Genomic DNA, 16,372 nt, shown 5'->3' on the forward strand with positions numbered 1-16,372 from the left:
AAATAGCTCTATATTCTGATAGTAGGCTACTCATTGTTGCTATAGAGTGTTAGTTCAGTAACAGGAGTCTCCATGTCTCTCCACCTCTTTATTAAACAGAAAATGCATTTTCAGGTCAGGATACCAATTTTATCCAATCAAGATAGAGAACTCAGTCAGGATCCAGTAAGTGCAATTTGAAGTGATGACACTAAGAAATGAGCAGACAAAATTGGAACCGGAGCACTATAAAAAATTAAGCTGATAAATGGGTAGTCTCTCCTGATTGGCTGAGATTTAGTCACCTACCTGAAAATGTATTTTCTCTTTATTAAAGGGTTGAATTTTTTTTCTCCTTTTTTGTGTGTTTTTGGTCTCCCATACCTCTCTTCTATCCCAAAAAATACCCCAGTTTGAACACTCAGGCTTTCACAGCAAATCTGGGGTTTTCTGTAAATTGGTCTCAAAACAGGCCAAACTGATTTGCACCCTGACGTGACGTCACGTCAGGGTGCAATCCCTCCCGTTTTTCAGTTCCAAAAAAAAACAAAACGTTATTTTTATTTTTTGATTTGTATTTAGTTTTTTAAGTTTTTTATTTTTACTTTTTCCACACAGAACCAGTGTGATAACATGCATACAAACTGGCTCAATAGCGCCCGTGCCAATTGCAGGTGAAAGTGCTTTATAAGCCAGAGAGAAGTTAGTTGGAATGAGTATATCTGAGGCTTGATTTAGGCTCAAACCTTTTGAAAAACGTTTGAGGGACATAAAGAATATGATATTATTATTATTTATTTATTTTTAAATTCACGGTGTAGATCCTTTAAAGAACTGGAGAGACAGTGAGACTCCTGTTACTGAACAAACACTCTATGGCAATGATAACTATCAAAATATAGTGCTTTAACCTTTTAACAGAAAAAACTTTTGTTTTAACCAAAAAATATCACTTAAGCTATCTTCAAGTCTTGTTTTCTTTTAGGTTTCGTTTCCTTTGAGTACCATGGTTTCACACTACTGTGTGTGGCCGTGGGCGGTGACATCTCTGTGCTGCAACCCTAGACTGTAAAATTGCAACCACTGAACTCACTATCCCAGTGTACTTGCGATCAACACCGACCGACAACAACTGGAATTAAATACGCCAAGGATACAAAACGAGTGTATGAGCTTATTGTCTGTCTGTCACATTGACATTTATGCAACTTGACGATCGAGCTGAGCAGTTTTTCCTGAAGCATAGCTCAAACAAACTTACATTACAAATTAGCAAACTACGATCCAGAAAATGAAAAGGAAAACATCCGAGATCAGCCAAGTTGGATTAGATTTCTTTGAGTTTTTGAAAGAGACTGATCGAGCAGCATTCGACGATAAGAGTCAACTAAAAGAAGTCTATGATCTTGAGTTCAGGAACAGGTGAGTTTTTGTTTCAGATAAGCTGTGAAGCCTAAAAATATGTCGTGCTTATGTATGGCAGTTATGTCAACTGTCGCAGTTAACTATGTACTATAATATATTTCAGAAATGGCCAAGGACGCAAAGACCCAAACTTTTGTGCAATTCTTTATGCTCTGAAAGTGTGCTACAGAGTCAAGATCAGATCAGGCAAAGTTATTTTCTCCACCAAGGTGAGCATCTTTTCTCAGGGCAACTTTTCATTGTAGAAAAATATACATGTGTTTATAAAAAGAAAAAAAGACAATAGACTACTAGAGGATGTCTCACAGTCTCATCATGAGACTCTCATGTGATTCCGTTGGCTTGATAACAGCTAAACAGGTGTTGTGCCGAAATGCGACCCCCCTTCGTGTGGCGGGGACGTGCAATTGCATCATATTAGATGAGAGAGCCTGGTTCATTCCCTGACCTGGAGGATCAGGACCGAGGTGGTGGAGTGTCGTCCTCCTCGTCCTCCGGAGAGTCCGGACCATCTCGGTCCTGACTCGAGCCCTGAGCCCCTCCAGAAGACCAGGTAGCCTGGTCCTTAGTTGCATGATCCAGTCCAGTACATATGTATATGTGCACTAAAGTGTCAAGTTTAGATACATTAACATGGCTTTTTCAAATTGCAAATCAGTGTTAATTTTACAGCAAATTCTGAATTAGTCTTAGTCTTTTGAATAACACATCATTTAGTTTTAGTCCTATTTTAGTCATCTGAAATTAATTAGTCTTAGTCTAGTCTTAGTCGACTAAATATCAAAATATGTTTTAGCCTACTCATAGTCTTTTAGTCTTAGTCAAAATTAACACTGCTGCAAATGGCCTTGAACACACCTGTAGGTCGATGTAGGTATTGTAGGATCAGAATCTTTTGCATCACATCACAGGTTTACAGGTGTTTTTTTTATTTTTTTCGTGGCATGCTATGTAGCTGTATGCACTGCACTTACAGCACTGAAAAATGTGTTTTGTAAAATGACTGATACATCTGATCTCAAGATATTAAATAAGTGAGTCATCACTGTGTCAGGCATAGGGCAAGAGCTTTAAGGAACAGCTGGACATGGAAATGTTTGGAATTTGCAATGGGATTCAACATTATATCATTGATGTTGACACCGCTGTTAATTGATCCTCCTACAGGTGAAAGCCATATATGAGGACCAGTGGCATTCACCCAGGAGCCAGCAGCGTTTGGCTGGCCAGAATGGATCATCTGGGCAAACTCAGAGTACTTACGTTGGTGAACAGCAGACTGGGGTTCTAGCTCGAAGGAAATTTGCCAGTCATCTTATGAACAAACTCAATGCAAACATGTAAGAGGACAAAGGCAAATTGCCTATTAGTCATATATATGCAGTAAGCTGCTCTATGACTATGTTATTTATGTTTTTGCGTCATTTTGTGTTCCTGAAATTAGTGTTTCTGTTTTTTGAAATCTTGTATAACATTTTGCTCATGTGACTTTTAGTTATTTTTAATCACAGAACTCTTTCATGTCAACCATGTTTCAAAGTCAAATCAAAGTTCTGCTATTTTTGGAATCACAAGAACACTGGCTAGATTAAATTCATGCTTCAAAGGGACGCTCATAATTTTTTTTTGTTACACATAATCATGAATGTATTTTTACATGGACGCAATGTGCTATTGCTTGGCTTTAGTGACATGCCAGTACAATAATCTTGTCATGTTGTATCAACAGGGCTGAGTTCATCTCGGACAAACATGGTATCTGCATCACCTCAGACCATGAGTTTGAGAACGGCAAGGTTCTAGGTGTTGAAGGTATTGTAGGTGTTGAAGGCGTGTACGAGGTGTGTGTCAATAACAAACACTTTCTGGACAGTAGAATAGATATTAGAATACATAGGCAAGTAGGGTTGCAACTATTGATTATTTTCTGAGCGATTATTCGATCGATTACTTTTTTGATTAATTGAATAATGGAGAAATATCTTTTGGGACATTCTTGAATCTACTAAACCGATTAGTTGGATTAACCACTAACAGTGCATTTGTTATTTTAGATTGTGATATACAGTACATATAGTATAGAGTTCCATTGAGTGACTGTTTTACTCACTGTAACAGCGTGTGGTACATCTGTATGTGAAGAACACTGGAATAGAACCAGTCAATTTCACCTACTACAGTCCTCTACACTGGCTAAAGTATTTTGCTCTGGTGGATGAACATAGAGTGACCCCAACCAACCCACTTAAACTGGAACCAGGTGAATTTATTGAACGTTACAATACATAGCTCCACTGAAAAGATGACTGTTAAAAATCTTAATCAACATAATAGATTGTATTGTAAATACACATTTTTACCTTAATGTGGGTTAGATGACCGCTTGAAATATTTTCATAATTTCATTATGTTTTATGTATTTCTGTCCCCAGGTGATAGCTATGAAATCAAAGTGCTCTTTCGTACCAGTTTAGTAGGTTACTATCCAGCCACTTTGGCCTTTGAGTTCAAACCAGACCTGCCATCCTCCACTGCCTTCCACATTGTGCGCCAAATTGAGGCCAAATGTGTTACATCTTTTGGAAAGGAGCTGGGCCCCGAAGCCCCTTACAAACCCTGCATCATTGCTCCTGTGACAACTGAAGATCTGACGAGCATTATTGTGGATGGCCTGCCACCTGAGAAGTACGCCATACAGTACACTCCACATGTTGATGACTAGAAGTGGAATGTAAATCTTCACTAATAGTGATGCATCCGTTTTCTTTTAAATTGTCTCCTGTACAGTTTGTCAGTGTTGCGCCTCAAAATGGAAGTTGGTTTGAAAAAGTATGTGGTTCCAGCATACATGACACACCTGGTGATGTCACTGAAGGACCCGAATTCTGTCCGTGATGCAAGGTAAATGTAACATAATTTGGATTAAAAGCACAGATAAAGAATAATTGCAACATCAACATCTTATGCTCTTTATTGACCATAGACAGTGCTATCACAGCACTGAAGTTAGCTTTTTGCCCTGCCACTTCTTGGTAGTAAACCATTGGCCAGTAACATTCGCCATAAAAGCTCATGTGTGCTGTGTAAGAGCATTCAGAGGATCTACAAAGGGCTATGTCCATAGAAAGCATTTGTTTACTGTTGCTAGGTGCAATCATCACGTCATTTGCATTATCTTAGTACAAATAGCCTAACCAAAATAGCTGGTGGCGGATCTTGATAAAGATCCCTCCATCAGGAGTGGGTGCGTAGTTGCAATCAGCCTCTCTTCTGCCATGTTTGCTGATCTTGCCCGCCTCTTCCTCGATTGCGATTGGTTGTTTAAAAAATTTGAAATTGATGAGTGGCACTTCTCTGCGAATGTTGAACTATTTTCTATTCAAGCTGTCCAGAGGACACCGCCAAAAAAAAGCTTTTCAGTGTGTTGAGGATAATGATGAAATTACTGCCCCTCAAGAAGATTAGATTTCTTTTTTATTGATTGAATACTTAATTAGTCAAAAATGTAAACAGCACGTGGTACAGTCAGACATTAGTCAGACAAAAAGGTCCTGGGGACTCCTATGTATTCAATTCATCAACATAGTTATTATAAAAATAACAATAATACATTTCCTAAGTGTAATACACAACACTTATGACACAAAAGAAATGTGATCTCCTTTCACACGTTATGTAGAGAATCTTAACGTTTTTGTGACAGGCTTGGTTTATCTGAGCTGTTTATGTATGGAGTACTGTACTGTATATTTACTGTATTCCCCAGGTGTGAATATTATGTGCAAGACACTAATTGCCATACTACAGTAGATACAGCCCTTTAGGTTCTATTCCCAGAAGTGTGGTTGAACTGTCTCTGAATATGAAATGAAGACAGCTCTCCTACCGGATAATACCGTCAGGAGAAGGCGTGCTCTACTCAAGGGGAGTCTTGAGGAGTAGTCTCATGGGATTAACTGGGTGCAGATTCTTGAGAATACTTATAATAAAGGAACATCCGCACTCTCTTCAGTTATATTCTTGGTTTATTCTTTAAAGGTGAACAGCCGCAGCAGACATGACTATCTAGAGAAACTGACGCATTTCGGCACGTCGGCCTTCCTCAGCGTTTCAAACTATAATACATCAAACAGGATGTGACATATATAGCTATGCGATAGTGTACAGCTGATTCTCATTGGTGAATACAATTCACTTACAATTCATTGTACTATTAATGTTTACATTAAGCATTACACATAGTATTTGTTTAGTAAAAATATTCTTAAAGTTTTCACAAACTCCACAACCAGAACAAACAATTCATAGAAAACATTTAATAGAAAACAATTCAATAATAATTCTTCATTCAATCCCTTAGGGAACTCTGTATTTAATGTATGGATCCAGTAAGCCTCCCTTTGTAATAGAACCCGGTCTCTGTCCCCACCTCTTCTCAGTGGGTTGACTACTTCTAAACCTTGAAAACTCAGTGTACATATGTCATGTTTGACCATATTATAGTGCCTGGCAACTGGAGACTTCTCATCTTTATTTCTAATATTACTCTTGTGCTCCGTAATTCTGGTTTTCAATTCTCTTTTGGTCTTTCCCACTTAGCAAAAACCACAAGGGCACTTTAAAAGATAAACTACATATTTTGTCTTACATGTAATTCTCCCTTTGACTTAATTCTTTTTTTTACCATTATGAGGGTGAGAAAAAGAGTCTCCTGTTATCATGGCATTACAATTAATACAACCTTTACACGGGAAATTCCCTGAGGGTATAGTAGATAAAAAGTGTTGTGGTTGAATATAAACATAATTTTTTATTAGTTTGTCACTTATATTGTTTGCTCTCTTGTTTGCAAAAATTGGGGGGTGGTAAAAGGCTTTTCCTACCACTGGATCACTGGACAGTATATGCCAGTGTTTTTTGACCACCTGTTTAATGGGTTGGGAGATAGGGGAAAATGTGGTTGTCATAACTATAGGTTGTCTGTTTAAAGCAAAAGAAGATTTAGGAGCAAGGAGACTGGTTCTATCAAGGGGCTTGATTTTAGACTCACTATTAGTTAAAATATTTTCGGTATAACCTCTTTCCCTAAACCTACTGCACATTTCTGTAGACTGACTATCAAAATCAGATTCACTGTTACAGATTATTTTAAGTCTTAACATTTAGCTATACGGTAACCCTCTTTTTAGACTAGAAGGGTGATAGCTAGAAAAATGAAGATAGTTGTTTCGATCCGTCTCTTTACGGTACACTGTTGTCTGAATCCCTCTGGTTGTTTTTTTAACACATACATCTAGGAAATTAACAGTTTCTTGACTGGCTTCCAAAGTGAACTTAATGGAGGGTAACCTTGAGTTCATGTAATCTGTAAACTCTTTCAACATTTCAGAAATACCACAAAAATAAAGAATATATCATCGATGTACCTAAACCAGCCTTTTAACTGAGTACTAAAGGGGTTATCTTTATACACACAGTCTTCTTCAAATTTACCCATAAACAAATTCGCATAATTTGGGGCGAATGGGCTACCCATTGAAACACCTTGTTTTTGGAGATAGAACTCATTGTCGAAATTGAAATAATTTTTTGTAAGGACCACATTGGCAAAGTTCATGATAAGGTCTGTAGGAGGTGACTGAGTCACTCTTGACTCCATATAATATTTGAGGGCTTCTAAACCTTCTTGGTGAGGTACATTTGTATAAAGGCTGGTTACGTCCATGGTGCATATAAACTCTGAATCTGAGATATCTCCTAAGGACTTTAACTTGTTTAAAAAGTCAGTTGTGTCTTTTAGATAGGAAGGCAAATTAAACACAAAATCTTTGATGTGATAATCAATGTACTGTGAAATAGGTTCGGTCAAAGAGCCTATACCTGCCACTATAGGGCGCCCAGGGACCGGAGGTTCACAGCTCTTATGTATTTTAGGCAAAGTATATAGAATAGGGCGTACTGGGTGTTCTCTGAACATAAATTTGTATTCATCCTTGGAAATGATTTGGTCAGACAAAGCTTTGTCTAGTGTACTCTTAATTTCTTTAGAGAAACGAATAGTGGGATCACAGGATAACACACTATAATACTCAGTGTTGCTCAATTGTCTATTTATTTCCACAATATATGACTATATGAATTGTAAGTGAATTGTATTCACCAATGAGAATCAGCTGTACACTATCGCATAGCTATATATGTCACTTCCTGTTTGATGTATTCTAGTTTGAAACGCTGAGGAAGGCCGACGTGCCGAAACGCGTCCGTTTCTCTAGATTGTCATGTCTGCTGCGGCTGTTCACATTTAAAGAATAAACCAAGAATATAACTGAAGAGAGTGCGGATGTTCCTTTATTATCTGAATATGAAATAACATGGCTTGTATTCTGGATTACATAACACACTGTGTTTGTTACGATGCGATTGTTTCACACTGCAATAACACACTTGTTACGATGCATTCTTTAATCTTTGTAGAAAGTCCTTGCTTGAGAGTCCATTGAGCGAGGAGAACTATTGTAAGAGGTTCGAGTTGATGCTGTTTCTGGAGGATATTCAGATGACACTGGACATCAGGAGATACAACATCCCCAATAATGACAGAGAACACGCCTCCATGGTCAGAGACAGAGTCAACAAGAGACTTCTCGTTTTGGAGGTTAGTTTGAGTCTCACACGCACGCACGCACGCACACACACACACACACACACACACACACACACACACACACACACACACACACACACACACACACACACACACACAGTCACACACACACTCTCGTTCATCCTCTCCTGTTAGGTTGAAGGTGTGTCTGAAAACCGTCCATCTGTGCTTCGTGGGGACCAGCTGCTTGTCAAACCAAAAGGGGAAGAAGGAGTGAAATACAAAGGCTATGTCCACAATGTGGAGCTGGACCAAGTCAAACTGGGCTTCAGCACAAAGTAAGCCCAAGACAGTGTAGCAATGTATAACAAATGTAACAATACGGAGTATAATGCAATATATTTTATACTCCATTAGCATCAGTATACCTGGTTTTGGTATACCTGGTCTTTTCTTGATACCCATGTGTTACTATGTGCTGACTGTTTTTTTCACTTTCTATTACTAGTATAATTTGTTACTCGTAGCTTTATGTATTTTTCTGTATGTGTCCTGTGTTTCATAACTGCTGTAATGGCATGACGGTAACTGAATTTCCCCCACAGGATCAATAAAGGTCCGTCTATCAGCAGCTCATACAGTTTGTTGTGAATGTGATTGCAGGTTGCTGGATCGCTTCATAGATGACATGAAGTTCAGTGTGGAGTTCACAGTCAACCGTCTGATGATGCGCCTCCAGCACAGAGCATTGGAATTTGTGGCTGAACACAGACTGGGAAAGGTGCTGTTTCCCAACTCTGCTGCCTCCCTGGACCAGCAACAACTACAGCTACCCTCACTTAGGTTTGTCCTCCAGTCATTCTATCCACATTGAGATGAGTCATTAACCACATAATCTCTCAAGACAGATTCCGCTAACAGCTGTCAGCACCACTGCCCTAAACATGTAGTGTTGTTGTTAGTAGGAATAAACACAGAAGCACCCGGCAGGAAGTGGACTAAGAAAGGGGAGGAGGCAAACCGAGTTCCTGTTTCTAAACAAAAAAGGAGGCAAAAACAAAGGGGAAAAAAAACTTTTTTATCGATATTTTTCCCAGATTGATAACCACATGAGCCCTATTGTCTCTATTCTGGGTCAAACATTTGGCGAAAATAGCCGATCACGAGCCACAACACTGTGGAAAGCTGGCACTTTATACTCAACTTGTACTCATGGTGGTGCAGTAGCTTTCCATGGGTACTACTCTAGAACTTTGTGCATTTGTGGGTTCACTAGATCACAATACAGATTTATAAAAGATCATTTGTACGTATTGTGACCACCAGTGCTGAAGCCGTACCAGATAAACTATTGGTTCTGATCATTCTCTCTCTAGACTCTTTGACAGACAGCTGGAAAATAATCCTGAGCAGTACGCAGCCGTACAACACATTGTAGCTGGGTCTTCTAAACCTGCCCCTTATCTGCTGTTTGGACCACCTGGCACAGGTATATTTGATTTATTTTTATTTAACACATAAATCCCCTCTGCTACGGGAATAGAGAAGGGGTTGGTAAGTTAACAGGGGGGGGGGTGCATTTGAGTAATTTTGCTATTAAGGGGGAAGGGGGGTGGCATCCCCCGTCTTCCCCCATCAAATCGCCTTCTTACCTAATACCTATAGCTGCTGTTTGTGTTTGTCAGGCAAAACAGTGACTGTGGTTGAGGCCATCAAGCAGATAGAGAAGGAGCAGGGTTCCTGCCACATCCTGGCCTGTGCTCCGTCCAACAGTGCCACCGACCTCCTCTGTAAGAAGATAGTGGAGCATGTGGACAAGCACAAGGTGTACCGCATGTACGCCAGCAGCCGGGAACCTAGACTTGTTCCTGATGATCTACGGGTCAGTACCTAACACTAACACCTGTTTTCTTCTTAGTTTCTCAATGTAAGTTCATGTTTCATTGTCCTTCTCTTTCTGTTCAGTGAAGCACTAAACACAGCACTTAACCACGTTACGTTTGTAACCTTGTGAGCCATTCCTCACGCTTGTATTATGTGTGCATGTGCTTTCCTGTGCATGACATGTGTTTTCATAGGATTGCTGTAACCTGGAAGGAGAAACATATGTGTTTCCCCTAAAAGAAGAGCTGATGAAGTACAAGATCATAGTCACCACTCTGATCACTGCTGGAAGGTAGCTAATGCTAGATGCTAACGTTTACAGTGTATTAACTATTTCCCCTGGAGACAGTTAAGAGGGTAGCAAACCTCTATTTGCTGCTATTGACACCCTGTTTTCATCCTTAAAGGGGTAGTTCACCCCCCAAATAACTTTTTTTCTATTGATTACTCACCCCATGGAGCCTTGAATTCATGGATATTTTTTTGTTTTTGTCGCATTCCTTCCTTTATTATTTGATTATAATAAATTTAGCCCCATTGATTCCGGTAGGAGACACAAATGCATTTGTGTCTCCTACCGGAATCAATGGGGACACATTTATTATAATCAAATTATTGGCTTAGGAATGTGACAAAAACAAAAAAATATCTATGAATTCAAGGCTCCAGATGGTCAGTAATCAATAGAAAAAAAGTTATTTTGGGGGTGAACTACCCCTTTAACCCCACACATATAACCCACCACTATGCTAAAAGCAAACTAGAAATGTTTGCTCAGTTGAAGGCAAATTTACACCAGGATTCATGCCCTGCCCTATCTCCCTGCTTTACCACTTGTTCAGATACAGCTGTCTCATCCTACATGCCATTACTTTACAGTGTCATGTACAATTGACTGCCAGCTTGAGCAGCTGTAACAAAGAACTCGCAAAGCGGCTGTAGGGAAGCAAAACCCAGACACTTATATTTATAAATGCAACCTTTGATTTACTGGAGATACAAATTATGATTGTCACAAGGAATTAACAATCACAATTTGCAGATTACACAGAAAGTTGAGTTACGGCAGGATCTTACTGACATTGGAGCTGGTAGGGTCTCACACACACATATTGCAATGCATTAGGATAGAACATTGTCACTTTAGTTTTATCCTAGTGATGATGACTGTCTGCCCTGGTTGAACCATAATGATGTAGTCACAGTCCTTTATTATATCCCTTCCCCCCATTTCCCCGTGCCATCTCATATACTGTACATACACAACACCAAAAAAATTCATTACCTACATGTTATATTATCCCAAGTGCCAACATGAGCCTATCTCCTGTTTCTGTATCATGAAGCGGTTTGATGTACAAGTACACCCCCTAGTATGTCACAGGGACTTACCCCCAATACAACCCTTGATACCGAGTGCCAAGCAGGGAGGCATTGGGTCCCATTTTTATAGTCTTTGATATGACCTGGCTGGGGAATCGAACCCCAACCTCCCAATCTCAGGGCGGACACTCTAACCGCTGCATTATTAAGCAGGTATGTTACTTTCTAATGTATTTGTATGACATTCTGTCTCTCTCTCATGTGTATAGGCTGGTTACAGGAGGGATCCCCCAAGGCCACTACACACATGTGTTTGTGGATGAGGCAGGGCACGCAGTGGAGACTGAATGCTTAATCCCGTTGGCAGGTAAAAGATAAATATAATTATCATGACAAATGTGTTTAAGTTGTGTTTATGCTGTATCCACTCATTTATATTATCCATGGAACTCAGGGCTACTCCAAGCTGAGTCTGGTCAGGTAGTGCTGGCTGGAGACCACAAGCAACTTGGACCCATCCTCAGATCTCCACTGGCAATCAAATATGGCATGGGTAGGTGCTGCCCCTTCTCACACACACACACTCACGTCAACATGCATGCATGCACGCACGCACGCACGCACGCACGCACGCACGCACGCACGCACGCACGCACGCACGCACGCACGCACGCACGCACACACACTGCTCAAAGTGCTGATGTTTGACCTGGGAGATAAAAGGTCTTTTCATTTGCAGATGTGTCCTTGTTGGAGCGTCTGATGAGGGATTTCCCTCTGTACCAGAAGGATCAAGAGAGGTTCAACAATCATTTTGTCACCAAACTGCTGAAAAACTACAGGTATATTGGGTTTATTGGGTTATGTTAACACAATCATGAAATCACAGAAAGTAAGTATTTTTTTAAATATATTTTTCTACTTCCTCTTAGCTTGGCATATCGTTGCTGTGGGGTAGAAACCTCATATATTTTACTTTTTATGTTTTATTTTGTTGTTGTTTTTTTTTGTGAATGAATGCCCTACTTTGTCGTTCTACAGTGCAGGGGCGCCGATTTATGTCCGCGCTATTGGGTGCGCAATGCAGGTAAAAAAAATTTTTGTTACTTTAATGCGGTTAATTCGGTTAATTTTGTACCAAAAATCACCACCCACAGTATCGGCGCCCTTGCTACAGTGTCACACAAAAGTTGCAAAAACAGCCGATGCTATTTGTGCTATTTTTTTATTTGAAGCCTGAAACGTAATGTATTAGGTTTCCATCCGACAGCAACGATATGTTTTATGGTTTGCTGTGGCAGGTCCCATCCTGCCATCCTGGAGATTCCCAATGAGCTGTTCTATGATGGAGAGCTCCAAGCGTGTGCTGATGAGATTCTACGCAGCTCCTACTGCCGGTGGGAACACCTGCCCAAAATGGTAATTTATGCACAAGAAATATGGCGCTGATCAGTCCAGGGGTTTGTGAGATTAGCTCCAGACAGACACACAGACTGACCCTCTTATAGACGGCTAGCATCCTGCAGAGCCACGGTGTAAAAATGTTATCAGTAAAGAGAGAGAAAGAGAAGAGAGTGAGAGAGAAGAGTTAACGTTAATCCCAGGCTTGGACTTTTTACAGGGGCCAGTTCCGAATTGCAGCCACCTGTAAGTGCTCTTTTAGAGCAGTTTAAAGTCCATACTGTCTCTAGCAACCCCTCAAAGTAGCCTCTCAGAGGAAGTGTGCAGCAACACCCCCCCCCCACACACTTAAGTGTCATTCATACTTATGACTTTGTCACTTGCAGAAATGTATATAAAACGCAATGCATCAGTGAGTGACAGTCCTACAACAAACTATAAAGTAGGCTTCATTGTCTCTCAGAACTTCCCAGTGATCTTCCACGGGGTGACGGGTATTGATGAGCGCGAGAAGAGCAGTCCTTCATTCTTCAACGTAGCAGAGGTGGAGGTGCTGATGGACTACCTGAAGAAACTCCTTCAGACACAGGGCAAGAAGGGCCTATCTATCATCTCACCCCACGAGATAGGTATCATTGCCCCCTACAGGAAACAGGTGGGAATACACTTCCGTTGCCATGCAGCTGTGTGTACTGTATTGTATACACAGGCAGAATACCACAATTCAGTTTGTTCTACTTGGTTCTTTATATTATATGTGGATATAATGGAAATGTATTCAAATCTAGAATGAAATGAGGTGATGTATTGATTTCTGGGAATACTGTACTGTAGGTGCAGAAAATCCGAAAGGGCCTCCAGAAGGTGGAGAAGGACCTTAAAGTGAGGAACATGGATCACCTAAAGGTACACAGCCTGTTCACTATTTACAGGTAATGAGAAATATACAGTATCAGTGATGTGGCGTTGCATAAATTACTCTGTGTGTGTGTGTGTGTGTGTGTGTGTGTGTGTGTGTGTGTGTGTGTGTGTGTGTGTGTGTGTGTGTGTGTGTGTGTGTGTGTGTGTGTGTGTGTGTGTGTGTGTGTGTCAGGTTGGTTCAGTAGAGGAGTTCCAAGGTCAGGAGAGAAAGGTGATTCTGGTGTCTGCAGTTCGCAGCAGCCGCAAATATGCTGAGTTTGATCAAAAGTTCTCCCTGGGCTTTGTGAAGAATAAGAAGGTAAGGTATATCAAACACAAGTGCACGTGTGCTGTGCATGCAGACTGGTCCTGTATCTTGATACACAGTTCTCTTCCTTGGTCAGAGGTTCAATGTGGCGATAACTCGAGCCAAGGCCCTGCTGATAGTGGTGGGAAACCCAATAGTGCTCAGATCAGACCCTACATGGGAGAGGTGGGTACCACAATGTCACCAGTTCTATATTTCACTGATTCTCAAACTTTTTAATGTCATGGACCCCCCCCCCCCCCAATTAATGTATTTGGCCGCGAACCCCCATCTGTGAAGATTCTTAACTCCCACTCCCATATAAGATTGGTGTTGTTAAATTGTTTCAAAAATATTCCAAAATGTTGCTATTTCTTCAAGAGTTTTTGAAAATAGCAGATCTACAAGCTCCCATTGTCCTTGCTTTCCTGTTTATCTTCACTGTCCTGTCATAATAAAGCAGAAATACTAATGTAACATTTGGGGAAAAAGGAGACCCAATACATATCATGTATAAATATCATACTAAATGGTCTCACATGTCTAACATTAATTTACTACCAACTAACCTCTTTGTCTCCCCCCACCCTCACCCCTCCCCAATTAACACACACACACACACACACACACACACACACACACACACACACACACACACACACACACACACACACACACACACACACACACACACACACACACACACACACACACACACACACACACACACACACACACACACACACCTCAGGTTTCTCCAGTACTGTAGGGATGAAGGAGGCTACACTGGTGTCTCTGACACAGAGGACGATGAGCAGGTAGGGTCCAGATTGGTCCAATTCTTCGCCCAGTTGGAAATTACAGGTGAGAAACACACACAACACAACCACACACACACACACACACGCACACACGCACACACGCACACACACACACACACACACACACACACACACACACACACACACACACACACACACACACACACACACACGATAATCTTCATGTGAATCAATATATTGGTCTTTTTTTTTAATAATGTTACCATTATCTTCCCCTCCCTTCCCTTCTGTTGTCGCCTCCTAGAGACTGCAGAGAGTGTAGTTCAGCAGCAGCTGGAACCAGAGTGGAGGAATGACCTGTGAGCTGGCAGAGGCTGGATTCTGAATTCCATTTGGTTGCTTCTCTTAAGACACAAAAAAGACAGTCCTTCAGGGTTTTTTTTAATAGTTTACAAGTCCTCATTGAGGTACCTGGTGAGCAAAAGAATTGTACACTTTTTTATGTCTGAATGGACACATTTGAAATGTTTCAGCAGAACCAAAGACGTTGAACCATAGTGGAACATATGGCTTCAAATTATGGCTAAAATTAACGTGGAGTTTGATGTTGAATGGGCTTATACTAAAAGAGGTTGGCATGTCTAATCAAATCAGTATCAAATATCAAAATATCGAATCAAGCAACTTAAAAACTGTCTGAGGTACACGCAGAAGTCTGAGTAGACACAAAAATGAACCCAAAAGTGAAATAGCCCTTTAATATCATAATCCTGATTATTGATAATGATACGTTTTGGTGGAGAATACCTATATATTTGTTTTCCAAATGTCCTCTTTTTTTCTTAATGTCTTTGTTGCTCATAGTGTTTATGAGTGCCATATCTTTGACCAAATGGTATGTAATGCCTCTGTGAGCCTGATGGATGGGGAGATGGGTTGTACAATGTTCTGGTTATTATATCCTGTTTAATGGTAAGGAGAAGAGGGCAACAGCTGACCCAATAAGGTGTTCGAATTCATTGACAAGTTTACAATTACAGAATAGTAAAACATTAATTGCACAGACTTATGGGAACAGATTCAGGTTCAGTGTAGACCAGATTATTTGACTGCCACTGTCCTCAAATTGGAGCATCAAATGCAATAAGTAATTCATTCAAATTTTCATCAGCTAAAAACACCATATTCCTAGGGGTATCATGTGTCCCTAGGAAACTATTTATACAATCTTTATACATTTAAAATGTATTTTTATTCCTGATATATTTTATCCACTGGCTTTCTGGAGTTCAGTGGTTCTCTGAAAGTGATGAATAAATGGAAGTTGAGTTACCAATTAACTCGTTGTTGACTTTGTTCTTCAGAGTCCTGACTTATTATGTGTTAAAATTAAAGTTAGGTTGTGGCATTGTTTATTTTAATGACTTGAACATCTCTGACAGGTATACTGCTCGTCATCACATACATGCAAGTTCATAGGAAGTCAATGGTATTTATTACAGTAGGTCACAGGTCCAACAAGTTATGGCAGTTACACCAGAAACGAAAGTGAACAAGGTAAAGAACGTCACTCTGGCACCTCGTCAGATGTGTGGACACTGGACAGGCAATGTAGATGTAAACCATCAAAGTCAGAACGAAAGTTTTTGATCAGTGTTTTGTTTATTTCATCAGATAGTCTGTTATCTTTCTTTTCTTTTCTTTTTCCTTTATATATTCAGGGAAGCCCATTGAGAGCAAGCTCTCTTTTTCAAGGACGCCCTG

The 16,372-nt window shown here is 40.3% G+C and overlaps 1 protein-coding gene across 1 annotated transcript; it reads left to right on the plus strand.

The window, feature by feature from the left end:
- The first annotated feature begins 1,091 nt into the window (after positions 1–1,091).
- Positions 1,092–15,046, plus strand: LOC308097691 (putative helicase mov-10-B.1). Its single transcript, XM_080445654.1, has 23 exons — positions 1,092–1,401; positions 1,508–1,613; positions 2,572–2,744; positions 3,134–3,245; positions 3,523–3,664; positions 3,837–4,089; positions 4,192–4,305; positions 7,882–8,062; positions 8,207–8,349; positions 8,675–8,854; positions 9,388–9,500; positions 9,697–9,893; positions 10,090–10,187; positions 11,488–11,585; positions 11,673–11,771; positions 11,958–12,060; positions 12,520–12,637; positions 13,083–13,274; positions 13,454–13,525; positions 13,713–13,838; positions 13,924–14,012; positions 14,578–14,690; positions 14,913–15,046. Exons 1-23 carry the CDS (start codon positions 1,271–1,273, stop codon positions 14,969–14,971), a joined length of 3,012 nt encoding a protein of 1,003 aa, XP_080301780.1. The 5' UTR covers positions 1,092–1,270; the 3' UTR covers positions 14,972–15,046.
- Positions 15,047–16,372: the final 1,326 nt, after the last annotated feature.

Source organism: Gymnoscopelus braueri (genome assembly GCF_963280865.1).
Source record: "Gymnoscopelus braueri genome assembly, chromosome: 12".
In the NCBI taxonomy this organism is placed as follows: Eukaryota; Metazoa; Chordata; class Actinopteri; order Myctophiformes; family Myctophidae; genus Gymnoscopelus; species Gymnoscopelus braueri.